Source organism: Mytilinidion resinicola (genome assembly GCF_010093595.1).
Source record: "Mytilinidion resinicola strain CBS 304.34 unplaced genomic scaffold BDZ99scaffold_1, whole genome shotgun sequence".
Lineage (NCBI taxonomy): Eukaryota > Fungi > Ascomycota > Dothideomycetes > Mytilinidiales > Mytilinidiaceae > Mytilinidion > Mytilinidion resinicola.
Genome location: NW_022985437.1, coordinates 3,324,030 through 3,345,512, shown reverse-complemented (window position 1 = coordinate 3,345,512; position 21,483 = coordinate 3,324,030). Strand labels below are relative to the sequence as shown.

Here is a 21,483-nt window from a genome sequence, read left to right as displayed (position 1 = left end):
TATGCGCTCCTTCATTCACGTTTAGTTGAACGCGCTTTTCTACGTCACGTGAACCACCGCGCACACATTTAAGCATGCCCATCCTCCCGCCACAATAGTAGTCGATCTCCACTTCCCTAGACCTGCCCATACCACTTACCATCACCGGACCTCACCACAACAGATCGAATCCCTTCATCACCTGCTCTACCGCCTCCACCGTCGCGACTCAAATACTATAGTCGTGTCTAGATCCTTCGCTACGCCCAGCAATCAAACGGCATCCCGCAAGGCACCCGAAAAGCGCTCGCCTCCACTTCTCGCATTGCCCTCAGAGCTAATTGACAACATCTGTCAAAAGCTTCCACTCGAGGATGTACTTTCATTTCGAAGCAGTTGTCGAGACATCGCGAAGAAATCAACTTACCACTTGGAGAATCGAGGCTTTAAAGAAATCCGAGTCTCTCTGACAAGCCAGTCAAGGTTGGCTTAAATCGCCTGATCGACTTTTCCACCCACGAGACTGTACCGCGACGAGTCGAAAAGATCACTATTCATACAGATGAGCTGACTCTCTTGGCGAACAGTGCAGTCCTGTATCCTGGTACCATCGACATCAACACGTGGGGACATGGAGCTTAGTTCACGATTACCGGACCAACTGCAATGATGACATCCGGAAACAACAGTATACCAAACGCTCCGAGCGTAGACATTGGTGGAAACATTTTGTCGAACCGACCATCAACATACAGGCGCAAGGCATAGTTCTGGCCATGGCCTGGATATCCCTTCTGCACTTCCGCGGTTTGAAGACGATCGAGACCAAAGATGAGATCCCACCCAACCTCCAGCACAAGATGACCACGAAGATAACCCCATTCATAGGCCCATCGGGCTGCAACAAATGTGACACAACTAGTCTGGGGAGTTGTGTGCACTTCCAACTCTTCTTAGATGCTCTATGATCGTTGAGAGGTGGCCGCCCTCACACAGCCGGTAACTTCGAATTCCTAGCCTACAATTTTCGGGTTCTACTAGAGTTCAACGAAGCTCAACACGACGCCACTTTCATTAAGTTGAAGCAACTAGATGTGCTGCTCGGCCTTGGCGACCTGAAGAAGTCGCGAAAGGAGCAATACCAGCACAACTTTCTCCGATCTGTGCTTGAGTCAGTGGCGGAATCCATTGGGACTCTTTCTATCAGTGAGCGGCATGAGGGCGGGTACATGACTCCATGCTACATGAAAGACATCACAAATCCGGCGTTCTGGCGCCCCAGCATCGACCGCCCAATCAGCCTACTGTGCATGGGCACTCAACCCAGGGCTATGAACACAAACCTACGCTTAGCCACACTCCAACTCGACGCCGTTACTATGTCAAATTACATTCTGTGTGGTCTGATCGCACTCAACTGGGATACGTTGGAAAAGGTACGCCTCGAGAGCGTGAACCTCGTGGACCGAAGCCTTGCACAATTGGATGGGGCCCCATTTTGCGAAACCTTCGAGATTGCCCACGTCTGAGCAAGCTCCTCATTCGAGCGTCAATGAAGGACAATCGCTGTGTTCTCTTCGAAGACTACGGAGGGGAAGAGGCGAGCCTCGCCGAATGGAACAAGATAGCGTAGGACTCGGGTTGTAACAGCTACAACCTAGGATCAACAACTCATACGGTTCACGGTCACCTACGTACAGCGTGGCAAGGTCCTCTGTTCAGCTACAACAGGTTCCTCTCAGCTGGGTTCGTTCCTTTCAGCTGGGTTCGTTCCTTTCAGCTAGCCTCTATTCAGCTAAGCTGATAGACCTAGGGGGTAGGCCATTTCCTATTAGTATATATTCGGCCCGTACGGCCATTACAATACAAGCAGAGTTCACATCAACAACCTGAGTGTAGGATTGGGCCCCTGGAGAGTGGTCTGCCTTTCGGACTGAGATAAAGTCGGACTTTCGGACCACGGTCGCTGGCTATACAAGCAACCGCGACCTCACCGGCTGGATCTTCGAAGACGGCGACGTAAAGAATGGTGCGAAGTACCTCGAAGACCGCCTCAAGCTCGCTCCAGTTCCAAAGACATACTTCACGGAGGAGGGGTAGACGACGACGGCAACGAGCACAGCTAATGGCGAGGTTCGCTTGGTACTTTAGGCATGTACACTGTAGACTCGAGTAGCGTCACATGGGATAGGTGCTAGGTTAAACACTTGAGTTAGACAAGGAGAGTTCAGAGTTGTCCTGGAATTGTCAGTATCCGTCAACGACACGTGGTAGTATCATCAGTAACTAGCTCAATACCCAATATGTACAAAGTGGTAAAGTGACTGCTTCCTTGGCTTTGCGCACTTGAAATTAATGGGTTCTTAACAGACTAACTACTTAGGTTGTAACGTAACAAAGAAAGCTAGAGCAGGTACGGCTAGATCAAAAGCCAAGAGATGCAGGAAGACCGTGCGCCGAGGATGGCATCCAATCGTCATGATTCGCACTCACGTGGTAATATATCGTGTGTCTCAACATACTGATTGTTGTTGTGTATGGATCACGACTTATATTAACGGGACAGGTCATTTGATTTGAGTTTAGGATTGGCTCACATCAACCGTTCATACTCGGGTTTTCTTTTAGATAATGTGATCACGACACACTTAGCTACTCGACCTTAAAAGGGTGGCGGAGCGCAAAGACCGCGCACCGGGCACAGCCTTCTCGTACCTGTAGCTTGTGCGAGCGGTGATCTACCACCAAAAATAAGGCTAAGATTCCGTCACGTGATATAAGTCTAGTGCAATTTTGGTGTTATATTGGGCACGTGACGGAACCTTGGTCTCATTTCCGGTGGTACATAGATATGAGCCGCGCCACATGTTGCTCTGCATAGTAAAACGGGGGCCTGAGCTGATCGGTGGCTGCCTTGGAATTCCTGTTACGATCATTCGCTAGCTAAGGCGGCTTCACGAGGATTCAGTCGGTGCGGGGTAGCCACCCTCTCCCTGGGGTTCCAGGCGGCAGCGTGAAACTTGACCTTTATCAGGCACATCGTCTCTTCCATTTTTCTCTTCGCTTTAATAGCTACCGAGCTCATGCAATATGCAAGAGATGGCTGCCTCATCGCGACCGCGACACGGGAGAGAACTGTGTCTTCTCTCGCTCGACGGAGGCGGTGTGCGAGGATTGTCATCGCTCTGCATCCTCGAGGAGTTGATGCGCAAGGTAGATCAGAAGAACCCGCCGAAACCATGTGACTACTTTGACATGATAGGGGGCACAAGCACTGGAGGGTAAATGCTGTACAAGTTCATTTTAGCGGGCCCGGTCAACTAAGTAGCATAGCCTAATAGCAATCATGCTCGGACGCCTGCACATGAGCATCCAAGAGTGTCGCGCTGCCTACCGCGAACTATCCGACGAAGCTTTTCGAGTCAAGGAATACACTCGGGTTGTAACAGCTACAACCTAGGATCAACAACTCATACGGTTCACGGTCACCTACGTACAGACTTGGAGTTGCTGGCATAGTAGCTGCCTACATGCCTAGCCAGTTACAACTTCTACAGAGAGGGGTTGGGGTACGGTGGCCTACCCTGCCTAATGCTGCCTACTGCTGCCTCCAATTAGTGCTTCTGCCTATGCATACAGTCACTTCCTACGTAGTATATAGTTTGGCCTTCGGGCCCCCGAAATAAGACAGAGTTCACATCAATTTTCAACCTGAGTAATACGGAGTAAAACCCACTTTGAGTCTCCCGTGGAATTGGCCTCTTGAAGCGCGCTTTGACACGGATGCACTCGAACGAGGTATCAAACGAATCATACTTTCAACGCTGAAACGGCAGCCCCAGGACGAGTCCCTCGGAGATAAAGAACTTGAAGACGCACTCCTCAAGGAAGATGATCCAAAGTGTAAAGTGTATGACCTGTTTGATTCTCATGCAAGGACCAATACTAACGCCTAGAAAAGCTTCGTGACAGCGACGAGCGAGTCAATGCCCGATGACACGACAATCCTAGCCAATTACGCATCCCCTCGATGGCCTGAAGACCTCTTGAACTCCACAACAATATGGCAAGCTGCTCGCGCTACGTCAGCTGCGTCGACCTTTTTCGAACCTATCAAAATCGGTCCCGATGAAGAGTCGTTCCTAGATGGGGCAACAGGCGCAAACAATCCAGTCCGCCAGGTATGGGCAGAAGCTGAAGATGTCTGGAAATCGGAAGGGGCATTAAGAGATAACTTGCAATGCTTCGTGTCGGTTGGCACAGGCATACCAACTGTAAAGCCCTTTGGGCGCAATCTTGCGGCAATAGGAAACACTTTGAAAAGTCAAGCAACTGAAACCGAATCAACGGCCAGGGATTTCATTCGCCACCACACGGAACTACATTCTGAGCATCGCTATTTTCGATTCAACGTACTATCTGGTCTGGAAGATATAGGCTTGGAGGACGCTGCTGCAAGACCTCGCATTGTTGCGGCCACCAGGCGATACTTGGCGGCGGAAGAACACAAGAAACAGCTTGAACTGTGCGCAAAGAATTTGCAGTCACGAGAATGTATGCATGATTTTACATCGGTCTTTAATACCATTACTCTTCCGTTAATACTAATTAAGAATCTGCTCGCTAACTTTTCATCCTCATATTTCCAGCAGATCAAATAAGTAGACCCACGGACAAACCTTGGGGTGAAATCGAAATCAAATGCCAGCAATTGCTATATACTTCACCATACAAAAGCCACAAAGAACGAAATCCGGACCGAATTGAAGGAACCTGCGAGTGGTTTCTGACACACCAATATTTCAAAACTTGGATGCAGAGCACAATTTCGAGTATACTCTGGCTATCGGCAGATCCAGGGTGTGGAAAATCAGTTCTATCAAAGTTTCTTGTGGATGTAGACCTGAAAAGTACCGAGTCACGTGCTATGTGCTACTTCTTCTTTAAGGATGACGACGTCAAGCAGAAAAGTGCGACAGATGCAGTTAGCGCTCTATTGCATCAATTGTTCATACAAAAGAGGTTTCTTATCCGCCACGCTATTCCAGCCTACCAAAGCCAAGGGACCAAACTGCAGCAAAACTTTCACGAGCTATGGGATATCCTCACAAGCGCCGCTACTGACCCTGAAGCCGGAGAAATTGTCTGTATCTTGGATGCTCTCGACGAATGTGAAGAAACGGGCAGACGGAATGTCATCAAAGCCTTGAACAAGTTCTACAACGGCCAAGCATCCGAGAAAACTTCATCTAGGCTCAAATTCCTAGCTACCAGTCGTCCTTATTTCGAAATCGAACGCCATTTTACTGAACTAACGATGGATTTACCCACCGTCCGACTTCGAGGTGAGGAGGAATCGAATCAAATCAGTAAAGAGATCAATCGCGTTATTACTTTCAAAGTACACAAGGAGATTGGACCGAAATTGGAGCTCGACGAGTCGGAAAAATCGGCCCTGGAAAATGAGCTTTTAAGCATACCTCACCGGACGTATCTGTGGTTGCGACTTATCTTCGAAGGGATTGTTCAAACACCTAATCAACGTGTTACCAAGAACACCCTGATGCGATCCATCAAAACCCTCCCTAAGACGGTAGAAGAGACATACGAGGACATCCTCAAAAGGAGCGGCAATAAAGACCAAGCACGAAAGCTTCTCTGTATTGTCGTCTCCGCTGCTAGGCCACTTACAGTACAGGAGATGAACATCGCACTGGCTTTGGAAGATAATCATAGGTCATACGAGGAGCTTGACCTCGAGCCCGAAGACAGGTTCAAAACTAGACTTAGATATCTCTGCGGTCTCTTCGTCAATGTGATAGACCGAAGAGTCTATTTAATCCATCAGACGGCAAAGGAGTTTCTCCTTGCAAAACCCGAGACAACCAGCGGTGTGTGGAAATACTCTATTGAGCCGGCTGTGTCAGAGCTTGTTATGGCAAGAACATGCATTACTTATCTCCTTTTCACCGAATTCAGCAGTAGTTTGGACATGGAAAGCGAATTACGAGCCGAGGAAATACTCGCAGACGGCCAGCGAACAGACACACATCACTACCTAGGCTACGCTGCGAGCCACTGGGCTGCCCACTTCCAAAAGGCACAAAAAAGAGCAGCAAACGGAATATTGCAATTGGTCCTTAAAACTTGTGACACACAAAGCCAGAGATTCCAAACTTGGTTCTCTATATATTGTACTCTAGTCCATCCCTACGACAAGACTCCTCATTTTACAAATCGTTTAATAGTAGGGTCATATTTTGGGCACGAGGCTGTAGTTAGGCTGCTGCTGCTGGAGGGCAAGGCCGACGTTGAGTCCAAGGACGACAAGTATGGCCGGACGCCGCTGTTATGGGCGGCCAAGAACGGGCACGAGGCTGTAGTTAAGCTGCTGCTGCTAGAGGGCAAGGCCGACGTTGAGTCCAAGGACGACACGTATGGCCAGACGCCGCTGTTATGGGCGGCCGAGAACGGGCACGAGGCTGTAGTTAAGCTGCTGCTGCTGGAGGGCAAGGCCGACGTTGAGTCCAAGGACGAGGAGTATGGCCGGACGCCGCTGTCATGGGCGGCCGAGAACGGGCACGAGGCTGCAGTTAAGCTGCTTCTGCTGGAAGGCAAGGCCGACGTTGAGTCCAAGGACGAGGAGCATGGCCGGACGCCGCTGTTATGGGCGGCCCAAAACGGGCACGAGGCTGTAGTTAAGCTGCTACAACTAGTTTACTAGATAATTTGTTTACTAACCCTCCTCCCCACCCACCGCCTTACTATATAATTTCCTTGTATACTTATTGATATGGAGGTAGAATACGCTAGAACGTGGCATTGCTTAGAAACCTGCTCGGACTTTAGAAGAGGGGCTACGGTTACCGGTGGCCTAAATTTATGCGGCAACTTGGCTGCGCTTACCGGGTGGGTGCTAACCCGCTCCGGTTACACCCTTGTGGATTGCTCCGAATTGCACAGGAGTGGGAGGGGCTGATTGTAGGGGAGCAGGGCGCGGCACGCTTCATAAAATCACTAGTTGCAAAAGTCACAGTACCACCTTGTTTGACGCTTTAAATAGTTGAAGAAATTTAAGACGTGCTGATAAAGCTGGAGGGGCAACTGAAAGTCGCTAGCGAGCATATGCAATGAGGGAACAGAGAATCTCTTTCCGAACCTGTCGTATTATCTTCAAAGAAATGGGGTTATCGGTACTCAACCAGCTTTTTCCATTGCTATTTCTTGAACAAAGGGCTTTATCTCATTCATATCCCAGACACATCTTATACGAGCTTATGCTCTTAATAAAGACGCCTTGTGTAGCCCCTTGCCTAAGTCTCGGGACTGAGTGCGTCCTTTCCTCGCTGAAAACTGCAGAAGCAATTGTGAACCAAAGCAGAGGCTGCTTGACTAGTAAGGTTAAGATTATCATAATAATCATCGCTCACCTAGTCCCACGGGGTCTTCCGGACTTGTGGCCTTTGCAAAAAGGGTTGGTGTAAGACTTGGTATATACTTTAGAGAGGGACATTTGGACTCAAGGAGGGGCGCGGGTTTTACATTTTAGTGGGCGGTTGGAGAGAAGACAGATCTCAGCCGCAAGAGTTGGGGCATTAAACGCAATGGGACTTGTAGCATCTATTGCAAACGGCGACCATCATCAATCTTGAGAAACGCTTAATCCGATTACTAATCTTGGAATCTTAAGACGCAGGAGGTATCGCGAATAGCTTGTGTATAGTTGTATTTAGCAGTGGACAAATTTGAGGGTGACTAGACGGTGTTTGCGGGGAGTGAAACCACGAGTTTGAAAAACTGAGCAATCTTTTCGTCCTCATTTGGAGAATACAAAGCCATTGTGTCGCTGTCAAAGAAACCCAACTACGTGCTTTCCGCGTTTTGTCCCGCAGTACAAGAACAATGTGCTGTCAGATGTGGCCCAATGACGACCGCTTCCGTCAATGCCCTTCCAAACGGTACAGGTCCGAAACTTGCTCCTCCATCTTTTTCAATAATTCGACAGCAGCTTCTCTTCTCAGTGCGTGACCCTTGGACTCAAGATGAATCCCGCCCTCTGGTTTAGTCCCGAAGGCGGGATCATCGATAGCGACCACAATAACTTTCCAGCTTCCACAACCGGGGGTGTCTGTGCCATCCGGGTCCGTCGGATGCCATGCAGAGGCCACTTCGATCGTGCCACGATGTCTAAACAGAACTTTTGCGTTATCTGTGGAGTCACCTTTAGATAGGTCTTGCGTTAGAGAGAAGATACTTACTGCTGATCATCTCCATTACTTCATTAGTGCTTTCGTCCCTGGCGGATGAAGTGAGATTACTCGACATCGTGATGATATTCCGTTGCGCGCTTTATCAATTGCGAATGAAGAGTGATGTCTGCGAGGGTGAGTAGGAGCTTTCTATATATAGTTCTCGTGTAAGTTTGATGGACGTTGGGGTTGGGGTTTCTAGCAAATGCACGCACGTGTGTCGAGTTACTTGTTAGATTGATTGCTTGAAAAGTTTTCCTTCCACGAAAATCCCAGCACTACGATCTCCCTCCACTGATCAATCTCCAAGTTTGAAACGGTGCTCTCCAGAAGACTCATTTTCGAATTTGACCTTGTAAATTTTGGTCTCTAGCTGAACTAGAAGAGATGCAGCAACTCCCCACCTGGATGACGCTTTGACAGGACCGCAGCACGTCTTCGAAACCGTCTCACCATTCATGATCCACCGTTCCTCGATTGAAGCCCACCATTCACCGTGGAGTGATCCGTCAGCTATGATAGAGGGGTTTCGCCCCGTGATAACATGGAGAGAATGGCTTGAGTTGGCGGGAGCGTAAAGCCATCGAGCGCGACCTAATCATTCCGTCAGCGTGTTGAAATCTTGGATGAAATGGAACTGACTGAGAGCCATGCCGAGCAGTTGACTGGACGTCAGATTGGTCTCATACTCTGCCAAAAGCTGAATTCCTGGCATCCCGTTTTCATCCATGATAGGAGGCATTGAAGTTGAGATGAACAAATCTTATCTATATTGACCTCATTGTGTGAATGAACAAAAGCAAGATGCTTGATATCAAACATGCCATTCTATGCGTGTGCAGTTTGAACGAGGTGTTGAACAAGACGAGAACGCGTTTGAGTGTCAATCAGGAGCGCTCAGGGGATCCGCCATTTGCCTTCGCGTAGAATAAGCGGATTCCAGTAGTTTCCTAGATGCTAGGTATGCCGGATATCCAAACGTGCTCACAAATAAGGTAGAGATCGACTCTTCCAATTAATGCAAAGGCAGGATGGAGTGAGGTTGTGGTACTACTCTATTTTAAGATGAATCGATCTCGGCCCCACAGTCGTTCCGTCCGATCCTCAGCCCTACGGACTTGGCAGGGTCCATCTCCATGACCTCACGACATCCATTCCATCCCATCTCTCCCGTCCCATCTCCTCCCTCTCACCATACATCCAATTACCTACAATCTATCTTAATCAAAATGCTCCGCCCATCTCCCTCTTGCCCTGTTGACCTGCTCATCCTCGGAGCCGGCTGGACTTCTACCTTCCTCCTCCCGCTGCTTTCTTCCGCGCACGTCTCCTATGCCGCGACCACGACCTCGGGCCACGACGACACCATCCCTTTCCGCTTTGACCCTGACTCTTCCGACAAAGCTCCATACGAGCGGCTGCCCAAAGCCAAGGTCGTGCTCGTGACGTTCCCTCTCGTCGGAACGGGGCAGAGTAAGCACCTAGTGGGGCTATACGAGAGCATCCACGGCAAGGAAGCGAAGTGGATACAGCTGGGCGCGACTAGTATATGGAACGAGAAGAGCGCGCGTGCAGGAGAAGGCGGCTGGGCAGACGAGAACTCGCCTTACGATACGACCAATAACCGTGCTGTTGCCGAGGACGAGCTGCGAGGCCTCGGTGGGGTGGTCCTAAACCTGGCCGGGCTATATGGAGGGGAGAGGGTTCCCGCGAGGTGGCTAGGGAGAGTGGTAAAGACGAAAGAGGAAGTCCGCGTGAAGGGCTGCGTGCATTTCATCCACGGCGCTGATGTCGCGAGAGCGATCCTGGCGGTCACAGAGAGGCTGGCGGAGGGTGGCCCGAAGTGGATAGAAGGGAGGAGGTTTATCATTGCGGATCTGCATGTATATGATTGGTGGGATCTTACAATGGCATGGGGAGGAAAGAAAGACGACAAAACAAACGCAGATGAGGAAACGCCGCCATATTGCGAATGGGTAGGCGAGCTGATGGTAGAAACCGGGGTGAAGGCCCTACCAAGGGCTCCTGAGCTACTGGGAAGGAAGCTTGACTCGAGGAGATTCTGGAGCGAAATGGGAGTATGGCCTCGGGAAGGGAGGTTGGCGTAGGTGTATTTTCGTTGCTCAAATATCAAACTGCTATTCAGTTTTTAGCCGCAAAGGTGTATCGGGGCATCTCAAGCAGCGGCAGAACGGTGTATACAGAACTAGGCATCTGCGAAATCCTTCTCTCTGTATCCCGATCTCATCCTCCTCTTCTTTCTATAATGTCGACTGCCTCATAAAGAACGCGTTGTACTCGAGATGGGAAGCACGCGATCCTCAAAATCACGTATAGCTGCTCCAAATTGAGTCGCCCCATCTGTTTCGAATTATCAAACAGTATACGTGTTTCAGCGGAGTCGCTGGTATATGGGTGGCGGGTGGAGTAATTCACCTGTTCCCCAAGGCGGATTAAAAGAGGGCGTGACACGCAGGCACTTCACGGTTGGTGAATCGATGGCGTAGCCGCATCTGAGCTACATCTCTGTGAGATGCTCACCCCCTCTCCAACCATTCCTCTTACTCTTCAACGGCTCCCACCCCACACCTGTGTCTCTAGCGCAACACACATACAAACTCACATACTCACCCGTAGCCATGGCCTCTGACGAATCCGACATCCTTGACCTGCCGATGCTCAACATCCGGGCTCACCGCGAACCCGACACCTCCGAGAGGCCGCACGCGGCAATCGCGAAGAATACGGCCGTTCGAAATCTATTGAAATATCCGCTAGCAGACTTACCGCCAAAGTCTAGCCCTTTTCGTGCGACTCGATATCACGACACCTTGCAGAGCCAATTTGGGAGTGCTGCGAAGAACGCACTACCCCGACCACCGAAACATGCCCCGAAAATCGACGAGCTTGTGGAATTCAAAGGATACTTGGTACCCTCCGGCACGGATTACATCGATGGCCAAGGCCCGCTATTATTGAGGCGCGAATCAGTTGTTGGCGACCTTACGGATCTGCCGGTGAATGAGATTTTCGAAGACATCTTGAGGCAGTGGGACACGCATGTCGATTTGGGGGAGAACGGGTTCGATAAGAAGCTATGGCTATGCGAGTATTGCGGACCAAAGCATTTGCAGACCGGCGGCTACGTGGTCGACCACCTCAAGCAGCAACACCAGGATGTCCTCGAACGATGCAAGCAGGATGTGTTTGCGTTAAAAATAGGCTTCGACATGCGTCCCCGCAGTCCAGCTTTGAAGATACCGGACGACGTAAATTATTGCGAGCACGCCATAATATGGGACGTGGACGAGTTCCAGTCGATCACTGCGCGGCCTTTCCATCGCCATCTTTCGTTCGAGGAGCTAAGGATGGCTGAATACAGCCTAGGATACCGATTCGGTCGTCTGGACCAGCCGATTCCCCCGCCGCATAGCGAACGTGTTAGACGACAGGTGCCATGCTGCTCACAGCCAAACTATCACGGGGTTATGGCTTTGGAACGTGAAGAACTTCAAAGCATCACTGCCTTCGAGGCTTTCAAAGACGTTTCGTTTGAAGAGCTTCGAATGCGGGACTACGAAGAAGGTCGACTCTATGGAATTCTGGGTCGCCCGAAACAAAAAGAAGCCGTTCACACCCCGCATCCAATAGCTGAGAAGATTGAGGCAGAGTTCGACAAATTGGCTGTTGGCGTGGTTCCCTACAGGAGCCGAATCTTGCTCCGACACATCCTGGATCAGGTCGAGGATAGTATCGCGTTTTGTTCAGCGCGCACGACGAGCAGGGCCAAGGAACCTGATTGGGCCTATGTTGACATGTACAGCGGACGACCTCGAGGAGAGACTTTTCGCCCACCGGCGGCGTCACTTCCTTCTCATACTAAGAAATCCATCAGCACCTGGTTTGCGTTCCAAATGGACAGCCCGCTGGCTACTAAAACACCACATAACAGCTCGTTGAACGCCTCCGACTGGTTCTTGCATACACTGCTGAAGATGCTCGGCAATTATTTAGTAATAAACCTTAGCTCTCCGTATGCTACGCCGGGTCCCTCGAAGCGCATTCTCTTCACGGACATTGAGGTTATTGACGACCCGCCAATGCACGTCTGGAATGACAAACAGGATGCTCTCTTTGTCAGAGGCCGTGGTACGTTCTGGGCTGGAGCAACCCCGGGATTGACATGGCTACCTGCGTTGAATGCCACGCGGGCACAATTCGACAGGCCTCTTCTTGACTCCAGAAATCATAATGTGGCGCTACTAGTCACCGGTATTGTTGTGGAACAAACGGACGTAAGCTTTGGAGACTGGATAGGCTCAGGGTGGATGTTGCGGAACGAAACGTTTGGTATTAGACCCAAACTTGGCCGAACAATAGGGTCTTCCTCGACAAGCCCTACGAGGAGGCTCCATTTTATCCCCGATTCGTCACTACAGTACAGGGACCTGTTGACTTCTCGCTTTTCATTTGGCCCACAGCGTGCACGACTTCTCGAAATTCCTAAAGAAGTCCGGCTTCACATCCTCGACTACCTCTTGCGTCCATCCATGACCCAGCCAGTGGATACCACGCGACGCAGCGTCCTCCATCCCGCCATACTGCGCGTATGCAAACAGCTGCAGGACGAGGGCTCCGCCGTGTACTCAAAGAACACATTCGCCATCAAAGAGCGCACGACCTGGACCCACCTCTACCCCCAACTCGACCTCTCCCGCATCGCAAACTTAGGCACAATTAAACCCAACATCAAGCACATCGAACTAGCCGTAACCCTCGTCAACTACCGCCCCCTCGGCTACCTCGCCGCCGACCAAGGCCACCTCGACAAGACCTGGTCCTTCGAGCACACCCCGGAGCTCGTCTTCGCCTACACGAGCCGTAACCACCCGCCCCTAAACGGCAACAAATGGCCGTTCTTCCTCGCGCGCACCGACCCAGACAACTTCGCCGCCGACCTGCGCGCGCTGGTCATGCAGCCGGAGTACCGCCTCGCCAACGCCGCGTACATGCGCCTCGACCACCGCGGCCTCTTCAACCCCCCCGTCGGCCTCGGGGTCGTCAACGTCGAGACGCTCGCGCTGGCCTGCGCCGGGATCGAGAGGTGGATGTTCGGGATGGAGTTCGCGGACGGCGCGCGCGCGGCGGCGTTCCGGACGTACCCGCTCGCAGCGCTGCTTGCGTCGGTCGTGGCGGTGCGGCCGCCTGTGAAAAAGATCATCTTGCGGAAGCTTGGCGCGGCGAAGGGGGAGCTGGAGGCGCTGATGGTGTATTTACGGGGCGGGGCGGCGACGCCGAGCAGCGTGTCGCTGTGGCATAGTTTGAGCATTTGGAACTGCGCGGGCACGCTGGGGCTGGAGCGGCGGTTTCCGTGGCATGATGGGCGCACGCGGTGGGGGAATATTGCGTGGACGGAGTGGAGTAAGAGGGCGTGGAGGGTGCTTTTGGTGGAGTATGAGTGGGTGTTTGAGGCGTAGGGGGTGGATAGGGGATAGGAGATGGTGGTACTGCGGACACCGCTTTGCCAGTGTTGGGGGTCCTTCAGCGAGCTCTTAGAAATTCAAAGTATACTGTTTGGAGCGGTCTTTGGACTGACTGAGGCACCACATGCAGAACTGTAATGGGGTATGCGCGATGTAGATATCACGTGACTGATGTGGAAGGTGGGTCCGCGAACCATGGATCCGACGCTCGAAGGTCCCAAGGGACATGTACCGCACACAAATATACTTATTCGAAACGTGTTCTTATCTAAATGTGCTAACCTTCACCACAGACCACATACCGCAAGATAACGCCGCACAACACCACCCGAAAATCCCACGCACATCCATCATGGCTACGATCATCAAATGGGAGCCATCGTCCAAGGCGGATCTCCACACCTTCTCCTTCCTCGACGTCCCCGCCGAGATCCGCCACGAGATCTACCGCGCCGGCGTCGTCGCGCTCCCGAAACGCATGGTGGGCCACGTCGCGCTCTTTGCGCCAGCGGGCGCAAAACCTTTTCCCAGGTGGTCCCGGATGCAAGATGACGAGACAGAAAGCCGTCAAAAAAAGATCCAGGCCCCGCGTTACCTCATCCACGACTCCAACGCCATCATGGAGAAAATGGACTCGCCCGTCGTCGAGTTCTTCACCATTAACCGCCAGATTACAGCCGATGCGCAGCAGCTCTTTTACAAAGAGAACGTCTTTTGCTTTGACAAGGTCATGAACTTACCGTGGGCGGACTACAAAATCGCGCCTTCCGCCGCTCAGCTCATGCGGACCGTCGAATTCAAGATTGGGCACGTAAAATTCGATCGAACCGGGCATGGTCCCTTATATTATTTGCTGTTTCGGCAGTTGACGCTCAAATGGCATCTTCCTACTGTACGAAAGGCCACAGTGATCTTCGATACGGAGACAGTGGCCTGGCACGGTATGGCCTGCAAGCTGCAAAAGGAATTGCTCAGTAGGACCGGGTCTGTGACTGAAGAAGGCGCTTTCGAGGGGGTTGTGGCCGCTTTCAGAACGATGCTACGCTTTTATGAGGTGAACGCTGCTCGACTCTGGGCGGGGGTGGATGTCGAGTTTCGGCCGCACCTCCTGCAGGTCTGCCCGCATGGGCTTCAGTTCTATCGCCAGAAGCTCCATCCGCAGCACGCAGGAGTGAGTGACGACCTACTCCGAAAGTATATCACTCTACAACGGCTCGTTCATGCTCTGAGGATGGACGCAGCACAACGATTCCAGGCAGCTCAATCAGCTCAGTCGCCTATGCAACATTTTGATGATACGGCCACATTTTGTACGAACGCGTTGGACACATCGCCGAGACCGGTTATTGATTTGAGGGAGGTGTGGGCAGAGGTGAAAAGGAGTTGGGATTGAAGGGGACGGGTTGACCGCTGTTCGGCGCTATTGGGCTATATCAGCTTGCTTCCTAGTAAATAGTCCCTCACCGTGTAGCTGAAGACTCTACTAACCATCCGCAGATGAGTGTTCTTTCCGACTCTCACGCTCCCCCCCCCCCCCTTTCCCCCTTTTATGATGACCGGTATCCGGCCGATACCCCATCAGCAGCTGCTTCCCTGCTCATCCCTCTTCCCCTCGCGATCAATCCCATCCCCACGGCAATTTGACAGCAACGTAACGAGTAGCACGACCTAGAGCAGAACTATCGCCGCGAAAACACGAGGAGCACTGATCAGGTCTTCGCAATCGTAGCTGAGGTGGAGCGGGCGGCAGTGGTCGAGGAGATTCAGCCTCGAGACTCCGTTTTGGAAATACTGAACCTGGGTTCCCGGTGGATAGGAATCTGGGATTAGTAGGCGCCCTTTGTAGACAGAGGGGCGGATGGTGTGTAGGTGGGGGTAGATAGCTCGGAGAGAGGAGAGAGATTTAGCTGGAATCGCCTTACCATCTAGAACCTCGATGACGCCACTGTTGAAACCAGTAGAAGTTCTATTGATAGTATTGACGCTACCTAGGTTCGTACGCATTAGCCTACCGAAGGAAGGAGTATAGCTATGTAGACTCCCTCTCCTCCGGACGTTTTCCGAGGGCTAATTAATCTATACCTAGGTATAACCCAATTTCTTTATCCGCCCTAAAGTAGCATCCACCCACATCGTTGCCTTGTCGAGCGTCTCAATCTCCCACACCTTTCCTCCCACTTCCACCGTCTTCGGAAAGCCTTCGTGCGGCCAGACCATCCGAAATGCTTTCAACGGCGTGGTGATAGCCTTAACTGGCTCGATGATCTGAGCTTTGAATTCCTGCAACCTTTCAAGATCAGGCCGCATCAATCCGTCCTGTGCCAGGTCAACGTATACGGTTTGCAGGCCTTTCATGGACGCAATGACCTTCCAGGCGAATTCCCACTCTTCTGTTAAGCGTGAAGGTGGGTCGAGACTGACCCAAAAGTCGGGCACCCAGAAGAGGGAAAGAGAGCGAATAGCGTGAAAGCGTTGGGGAAGCAGAAGGTCTGGGAGGATGACGAGCGGTCCTCCTGCGTCATGGCGAAAAGCGAACGAGTTGGACGAGTAGAGAAGATCTATAGCTTCCGAGTAGCTAAGAAGATGTCAGATTTGAGCCTCTAGTACGATGACAGATGAACTCTCTTGCCAGCGTAGGAACTAAGGAAAGCTCTTACATCATTCTACACGATAGCAGTAGCGGCAACGGATTCATCGTTTTTCTCGCCCCTCTGCGCTTCAAGTACCGGCAGCCACATTTGCCTTGCTCAGGTTCAGGACACAGTGTATGACTGAACAGATACGGCAACGGATTCGCCGTTTTTCTTATCCGTCTGCATGTCAAGTACCTGCAGTACCGGCAGCCACACTTGCCAGACTTAGGTTCAGGACACAGTGCATGACCGACCACATATCTGTGATCTCTGATCTCAAGATGAATAACTGACTTTCCAATTGCTTCTTCATAGATCATTTTCCGTATCTCCAGAGGCAGTCTCGAAAAGAGCGGCGACTGAACTTGCGGGTTGTTGCTTTGCTTGGTGTTGGATGGTCTGCTCGGCGATGGTGGCCGGGTGAGAGCACGTGGGCGGTGCTTTAGTAGACCAAAAGGAAACCTGACTTCTGGGCCTACACCATTCCAGAAAGTGGTAGTCCTCTCAAAGCAGTACTGTGTACGCTGTGTTGCTCGTAACCTCTGCTCGGACTCGGAGTGCAACAGCGAGTCAAGTCTACAAAATACCCTGGAGGCCCGGCCATAAGGTGGAAAGCGACATGCTGCACGATGGGCGAGGAAATGATTTAGCCCGTCGAGAGTGCCGTATATAGGATCGTTACAAAAAGTGCAGGTTTTGTGGGGATGAGGTGATGGCATGCCGTCCATTGTTAATGGTCTTCCTGGGATGCTTGAGAACACGGCTCGCATATGTTAGGCACTGGTGGTCATCTGCCGGTATGCGTTTGACGACGGGCCACAGTTCACGAGGTGTTGAGAGACATCAGGAACGTGAAGTGCAGCCTGAGATGGTCTGCTTGGCTAGTTCTGGGGGCTGTTTCAGATAAAGTGTGGCTGGTGAGCAGCGCCACAGACAGTGTGGCAATTGACATTAAACCTTGGATCGGGAAGACATTCCAGTTGCCATCAAAGACAATGCATAAATAACAAGCACTTGGTTTCGCATAAGGGAAGCGAACTAGGGCTGCAATGTGTTCGAAATAGTGTGACGACGAAAACAGAATGCTCACATGCGCAATGGCAAGCCTGAGACAAAGTTGTATCCTTCGCGACTTGCAGTCCGAAAATGAGGGTGGCGGAGCTAGAGGATTACAGTTTGCAGCGCTGGGCTTCTCGGGCGCATCGACAGTGAATTGGTCGATGTTGGGTCGACGAGAGCTTGAGATGGATACAACGATGCCCCTTGGCCCATCAGGCCACAGATGAACACGCCAAGGCCGGCCGGAAGAACCCACGCCGAAGAATCTCGAAATTGGCATCGCGATCACATTTCAACCACTCCTCCAGCCATCCATCATGGGCAAAAATACCGACAAGCTCTACATCACTCACTCGGAATGGGCCTCTGAAGACTCGTTCGGCACCAGCCGCGGCTTCAACGCGTCAAAGTCCAAGGCCGTTGGCTCCTCGTTCAAGCGGCTACCCTTCAACTTTTGCGCCGTCTCCCTCCAGCCCTTCACCGATCCCGTCTGCACCGCCGCAGGCACTATCTTCGACCTCACCCATATCCTCACCTGGCTCCAGAAGCATGGCACAAACCCCATTGACGGCTCACCGCTGAAACGCGCGGACCTCATTACCCTCAACTTCGCGAAGAACGAGGACAACGAGTACGTGGACCCGGTCACGTACAAGGTCTTCACGGATAATACTCACATTGTCACGCTGAAGAATACCGGGAATGTCTTTGCCTGGGACACGGTCGAGCGGCTGAACATCAAGGCGAAGAACTGGCGCGATCTGGTCAGCGATGACGAGTTCTCGCGCAAGGATATCATCACGCTGCAAGATCCGCAAAATATCGAGTCGCGGGATCTGAGCGCATTCAAACATATCAAGGATGGGGAGGTTTCGGCGCAGGTTCCCGAGGAGAGCAACGTAAACGCGGACGCGCTCGGGAGTGCTGGGAAGATTTTGCGCGCGAAGGAAGCAGTCGCAAAAGCTCGCACAGACAGGCAGGCAAAGGCTCAGGCCAGCAATGATGCCGTTGCCGTTGCGAAAGCAAAGAATGCGACCGCGACACACTCCGCAGCGCAAGGATCGAAACCGAAGCCTTACAATGCCGCCCAATACACCACCGGCAAAGCTGCCGCGTCTTTCACCAGCACCGGCTGGACGCCACATACCTCGGCCGAGCGCGCCGTCCTGTCCGAAGAAGACTACATGCTGCGACCAAAGCGCGTAAAGCAGAAAGGATACGCGCGCATCTCCACGTCCCTTGGCGACCTCAACATCGAACTCCTCCCTGAATTCGCCCCGAAAGCCGTGTGGAATTTCGTACAGTTGGCGAAAAAGGGATACTACAAGGGCACACTATTCCATCGGAATATTAAGAACTTCATGATCCAGGGCGGTGATCCAACTGGCACAGGAAAGGGTGGTCAGAGCTGCTGGGGCAAGCCATTCAACGATGAGCTCGAAGGACCGCTATTGCACAACGCAAGGGGAGTTATAAGCATGGCGAATAAGGGCAAGAACACGAACACATCGCAATTTTTCATCCTGTATCGGCAAGCATCGCATCTGGACAGGAAGCACTCCATCTTTGCCAAGGTTGTTGGAGGGCTGGACACCACTCTCACAGCCATGGAGAATGCTAAGACAGGAGAGAAAGATAGGCCGGAAGAGGATCTCATGATTCTGGATGTCGTGGTTTTTGTGGATCCATTCGAGGAGTTTCGAAAGGAGCGATCGGAAAAGGAGGACAAGGAGAGGGAAGAGGAGGAGATCCGGCTACAAGGAGGAAGAGAGGACGATAAGACTACATGGACGGGGAAGAGGATTAGACCCGACGGAAAAGTCGAAGCTGCAGGAGGTGGACCGGGAGTAGGGAAATACCTCAAAGCGGCGATGCAAGATGGCGGAGCGTCCAAGGCGGAAGACGAGATCATTGGGCACTGGGATGAAGTGGAGCAGCCGGCCAAGAAGAAAGTCAAGTCTGATGGCTTCGGCAATTTCGACAGTTGGTGAAGCAAGTAGCGGCGAACCACGATGTTTTGCATAGCGTAGGAGTTACGGCGTTACAACTTCAAATGCAGCATTCAACGGCATCTGGGATTTGATCTCTATCAATTCAATGCGCATGAAATTTCTTCTTCTCTCATGATCAATTCTAGATGTTTCCATTTTCCGGTGCGAGCAGACATCTGAAGAGGGAGGGTCTTCAGGTGCTAAAGGAGTTTTTCATCACATCACCATACCTTCTAGAATTTGTTCCAATGTCGATTCCAAAGTGTCCAGGAGTGTATCAGGGAGTGCTTACGGATGTGCGACATGCCCGGTATGTGCCGGCATCTAGTGTTTATCACGTGACCTTTTAATTCTCACCTGATACTTCATGCTGGACCCAGTTCATCCACATCACTCTATTCTCTATTTCCAGCGGGCGTTCTCTTCCTTCTTATAGCCAGGATGCTTACCCCGCCATTAACTTCCTTATCAAAAACACTCTTTGCTCTGTTTTTCGGCGACTCGTTGGCTACTATTCAACTTCCGCAGATCTTAACAGATCTCCTGATGGCCCCACCAATATTCCACTCTCAGCCTCACAACATCCGACGGCGCCATCCAATGGCCTCTTTACTCGGCTCAGATTGTCAGGTCACGACACCGTGGCCCCTGCCGTGACGTCTGCCGACCCCGCCGGTGCGCGTCCTTTTAACCCCTCAACGCGCGCCGTCGCACACCTCTCCTTGGCCTGCATCGTCCTACCTCAACGACCTCACGTCTACTAATGCCAATTGCACCTCTCAATATCAAAATGCTCTCTCGGTCCTCGGCCTTCACGCTGTTGCGAAACACCGCCAAACATGCCACGCTCACGCCCCTCCCCACCAAATCCTTCTCCATGTCCGCACGCACCCTATCCACGATGAACGCCCTCGTCTACAATGGCCCCAACGCCGGCGTCTCCCTCACCACGCGCCCCAAACCCACCGCCAGCGCCGCCACCGACGCCGTCGTCAAAGTCACCCACTCGACCATCTGCGGCACCGACCTGCACATCATCAAAGGCGACGTGCCCACGTGCGCGCCCGGCACCATCCTCGGCCACGAGGGCGTCGGCGTCATCGAGTCGACGGGCGCCGGCGTGTCCGCCTTCAAGCCCGGCGACCCCGTGCTGATCTCGTGCATCTCGGCCTGCGGCGCGTGTGCGTACTGCCGGCGCGGCATGCCCTCGCACTGCGCGTCGGGCGGCTGGATCCTGGGCAACTCGATCGACGGCACGCAGGCCGAGTACGTGCGCATCCCGTTTGCGGAGAACAGCCTGTACAAGATCCCGCCGGGCGTCGAGCCGGCGACGATGGTCATGCTGTCGGACATCCTGCCGACGGGGTTCGAGTGCGGCGTGCTGAATGGGAAGGTCGAGCCCGGCGCCAGCGTCGTGGTGGTGGGCGCGGGGCCGGTGGGGCTGGCGGCCTTGTTGACGGCGCAGCTGTATTCACCCGGGATTCTGATTGTGATTGACCCGGATGAGAATCGGTTGGCGGTTGCGAGGGCGTTTGGCGCGGAGTTCACGGGCACGCCGGGCCAGGCGGAGGAATTGGTGAGGGAGGTTACCGAGGGGAAGGGGTGCGATACCGTGATTGAGGCTGTGGGGATCCCGGCGACGTTTACGCAGTGTCAGGAGCTGGTTGCGCCGGGGGGCGTGATTGCGAATGTGGGCGTGCATGGGGTGAAGGCGGATCTGCACTTGGAGAAGTTGTGGGATCGGAACGTTTGTGAGTATTGCCCTGTTGCTTCTTGGTGAGGCGGAAGGAGGGGCATCTATGCTAATGTGCGACGGTTAGCGATTACGACCCGGTTGGTCGATGCGGTGACGACGCCTATGCTGCTGAAGCTTCTGGCGGCGAAGAAGCTGCCCGCGGACAAGCTGATTACGCATACGTTCCCGTTCAAGGACATGGAGAAGGCGTATGGCACGTTCCAGGCGGCGGCGGAGAATAAGGCGCTCAAGGTTATCATTGATATGTAAAGAGCGGGCAAGAGGATATGCTGCGGCTCCTGGACTTGGGAGTATGTTCGGAGTGGGTTTCGGTTGGGGAATCGGCCGTGTACG

At 52.5% G+C, this 21,483-nt stretch overlaps 11 protein-coding genes across 11 annotated transcripts; 10 read left to right on the top strand and 1 right to left on the bottom strand.

The window, feature by feature from the left end:
* Positions 1-755: 755 nt before the first annotated feature.
* On the top strand, positions 756-2,079 carry BDZ99DRAFT_470918 (uncharacterized protein; the record flags this gene model as incomplete). The annotated part of the gene is made up of 3 exons (XM_033721692.1): positions 756-912; positions 958-1,415; positions 1,879-2,079. 3 exons carry the CDS (start codon positions 756-758, stop codon positions 2,077-2,079), a joined length of 816 nt encoding a protein of 271 aa, XP_033584955.1.
* An 845-nt stretch (positions 2,080-2,924) lies between these two features.
* BDZ99DRAFT_457557 (FabD/lysophospholipase-like protein) lies at positions 2,925-3,544 on the top strand. Its single transcript, XM_033718709.1, has 2 exons — positions 2,925-3,260; positions 3,313-3,544. Exons 1-2 carry the CDS (start codon positions 3,079-3,081, stop codon positions 3,437-3,439), a joined length of 309 nt encoding a protein of 102 aa, XP_033584954.1. The 5' UTR covers positions 2,925-3,078; the 3' UTR covers positions 3,440-3,544.
* Positions 3,413-3,696, top strand: BDZ99DRAFT_457556 (uncharacterized protein). Its single transcript, XM_033718708.1, has one exon. It carries the CDS (start codon positions 3,510-3,512, stop codon positions 3,663-3,665), a length of 156 nt encoding a protein of 51 aa, XP_033584953.1. The 5' UTR covers positions 3,413-3,509; the 3' UTR covers positions 3,666-3,696.
* Positions 3,677-6,730, top strand: BDZ99DRAFT_405754 (uncharacterized protein). The gene is made up of 3 exons (XM_033716433.1): positions 3,677-3,889; positions 3,941-4,533; positions 4,629-6,730. The coding sequence occupies exons 2-3, from the start codon at positions 3,966-3,968 to the stop codon at positions 6,701-6,703; spliced, it is 2,643 nt and encodes an 880-aa protein (XP_033584952.1). The 5' UTR covers positions 3,677-3,889; positions 3,941-3,965; the 3' UTR covers positions 6,704-6,730.
* An 8-nt stretch (positions 6,731-6,738) lies between these two features.
* On the top strand, positions 6,739-7,022 carry BDZ99DRAFT_457554 (uncharacterized protein). The gene has a single exon (XM_033718707.1). The coding sequence runs from the start codon at positions 6,773-6,775 to the stop codon at positions 6,956-6,958; it is 186 nt and encodes a 61-aa protein (XP_033584951.1). The 5' UTR covers positions 6,739-6,772; the 3' UTR covers positions 6,959-7,022.
* A 2,367-nt stretch (positions 7,023-9,389) lies between these two features.
* Positions 9,390-10,646, top strand: BDZ99DRAFT_457552 (uncharacterized protein). Its single transcript, XM_033718706.1, has one exon. It carries the CDS (start codon positions 9,458-9,460, stop codon positions 10,334-10,336), a length of 879 nt encoding a protein of 292 aa, XP_033584950.1. The 5' UTR covers positions 9,390-9,457; the 3' UTR covers positions 10,337-10,646.
* Positions 10,647-12,498: 1,852 nt separating this feature from the next.
* BDZ99DRAFT_457551 (uncharacterized protein) lies at positions 12,499-13,898 on the top strand. The gene has a single exon (XM_033718705.1). The coding sequence runs from the start codon at positions 12,779-12,781 to the stop codon at positions 13,703-13,705; it is 927 nt and encodes a 308-aa protein (XP_033584949.1). The 5' UTR covers positions 12,499-12,778; the 3' UTR covers positions 13,706-13,898.
* A 70-nt stretch (positions 13,899-13,968) lies between these two features.
* BDZ99DRAFT_457550 (uncharacterized protein) lies at positions 13,969-15,224 on the top strand. The gene is made up of 2 exons (XM_033718704.1): positions 13,969-15,131; positions 15,200-15,224. The coding sequence occupies exon 1, from the start codon at positions 14,064-14,066 to the stop codon at positions 15,102-15,104; it is 1,041 nt and encodes a 346-aa protein (XP_033584948.1). The 5' UTR covers positions 13,969-14,063; the 3' UTR covers positions 15,105-15,131; positions 15,200-15,224.
* Positions 15,225-15,588: 364 nt separating this feature from the next.
* On the bottom strand, positions 15,589-17,417 carry BDZ99DRAFT_24991 (uncharacterized protein). The gene is made up of 2 exons (XM_033713666.1): positions 16,369-17,417; positions 15,589-16,286 (listed from the first exon to the last, which is right to left on the bottom strand). The coding sequence occupies exons 1-2, from the start codon at positions 17,112-17,114 to the stop codon at positions 15,794-15,796; spliced, it is 1,239 nt and encodes a 412-aa protein (XP_033584947.1). The 5' UTR covers positions 17,115-17,417; the 3' UTR covers positions 15,589-15,793.
* A 298-nt stretch (positions 17,418-17,715) lies between these two features.
* BDZ99DRAFT_457548 (cyclophilin-like protein) lies at positions 17,716-19,666 on the top strand. Its single transcript, XM_033718703.1, has 2 exons — positions 17,716-19,185; positions 19,263-19,666. Exons 1-2 carry the CDS (start codon positions 17,721-17,723, stop codon positions 19,328-19,330), a joined length of 1,533 nt encoding a protein of 510 aa, XP_033584946.1. The 5' UTR covers positions 17,716-17,720; the 3' UTR covers positions 19,331-19,666.
* Positions 19,667-20,295: 629 nt separating this feature from the next.
* Positions 20,296-21,399, top strand: BDZ99DRAFT_373587 (alcohol dehydrogenase GroES domain protein; the record flags this gene model as incomplete). The annotated part of the gene is made up of 2 exons (XM_033714881.1): positions 20,296-21,145; positions 21,215-21,399. The coding sequence occupies 2 exons, from the start codon at positions 20,296-20,298 to the stop codon at positions 21,397-21,399; spliced, it is 1,035 nt and encodes a 344-aa protein (XP_033584945.1).
* Between the last annotated feature and the right edge of the window lie 84 nt (positions 21,400-21,483).

Coding starts and splice junctions, on each gene's coding strand:
- BDZ99DRAFT_457557 (XM_033718709.1), top strand. CDS start 3,079: ATGGCTGCCTCATCGCGACCGCGACACGGGAGAGAACTGTGTCTTCTC. Junction 3,261..3,312: donor GGGGGCACAAGCACTGGAGG/GTAAATGCTGTA, acceptor TAAGTAGCATAG/CCTAATAGCAATCATGCTCG.
- BDZ99DRAFT_457556 (XM_033718708.1), top strand. CDS start 3,510: ATGCCTAGCCAGTTACAACTTCTACAGAGAGGGGTTGGGGTACGGTGG.
- BDZ99DRAFT_405754 (XM_033716433.1), top strand. CDS start 3,966: ATGCCCGATGACACGACAATCCTAGCCAATTACGCATCCCCTCGATGG. Junction 4,534..4,628: donor GAATTTGCAGTCACGAGAAT/GTATGCATGATT, acceptor TCATATTTCCAG/CAGATCAAATAAGTAGACCC.
- BDZ99DRAFT_457554 (XM_033718707.1), top strand. CDS start 6,773: ATGGAGGTAGAATACGCTAGAACGTGGCATTGCTTAGAAACCTGCTCG.
- BDZ99DRAFT_457552 (XM_033718706.1), top strand. CDS start 9,458: ATGCTCCGCCCATCTCCCTCTTGCCCTGTTGACCTGCTCATCCTCGGA.
- BDZ99DRAFT_457551 (XM_033718705.1), top strand. CDS start 12,779: ATGACCCAGCCAGTGGATACCACGCGACGCAGCGTCCTCCATCCCGCC.
- BDZ99DRAFT_457550 (XM_033718704.1), top strand. CDS start 14,064: ATGGCTACGATCATCAAATGGGAGCCATCGTCCAAGGCGGATCTCCAC.
- BDZ99DRAFT_24991 (XM_033713666.1), bottom strand. CDS start 17,114: ATGCGAGCCGTGTTCTCAAGCATCCCAGGAAGACCATTAACAATGGAC. Junction 16,287..16,368: donor CTGCTATCGTGTAGAATGAT/GTAAGAGCTTTC, acceptor ACATCTTCTTAG/CTACTCGGAAGCTATAGATC.
- BDZ99DRAFT_457548 (XM_033718703.1), top strand. CDS start 17,721: ATGGGCAAAAATACCGACAAGCTCTACATCACTCACTCGGAATGGGCC. Junction 19,186..19,262: donor AGGAAGAGAGGACGATAAGA/CTACATGGACGG, acceptor GTAGGGAAATAC/CTCAAAGCGGCGATGCAAGA.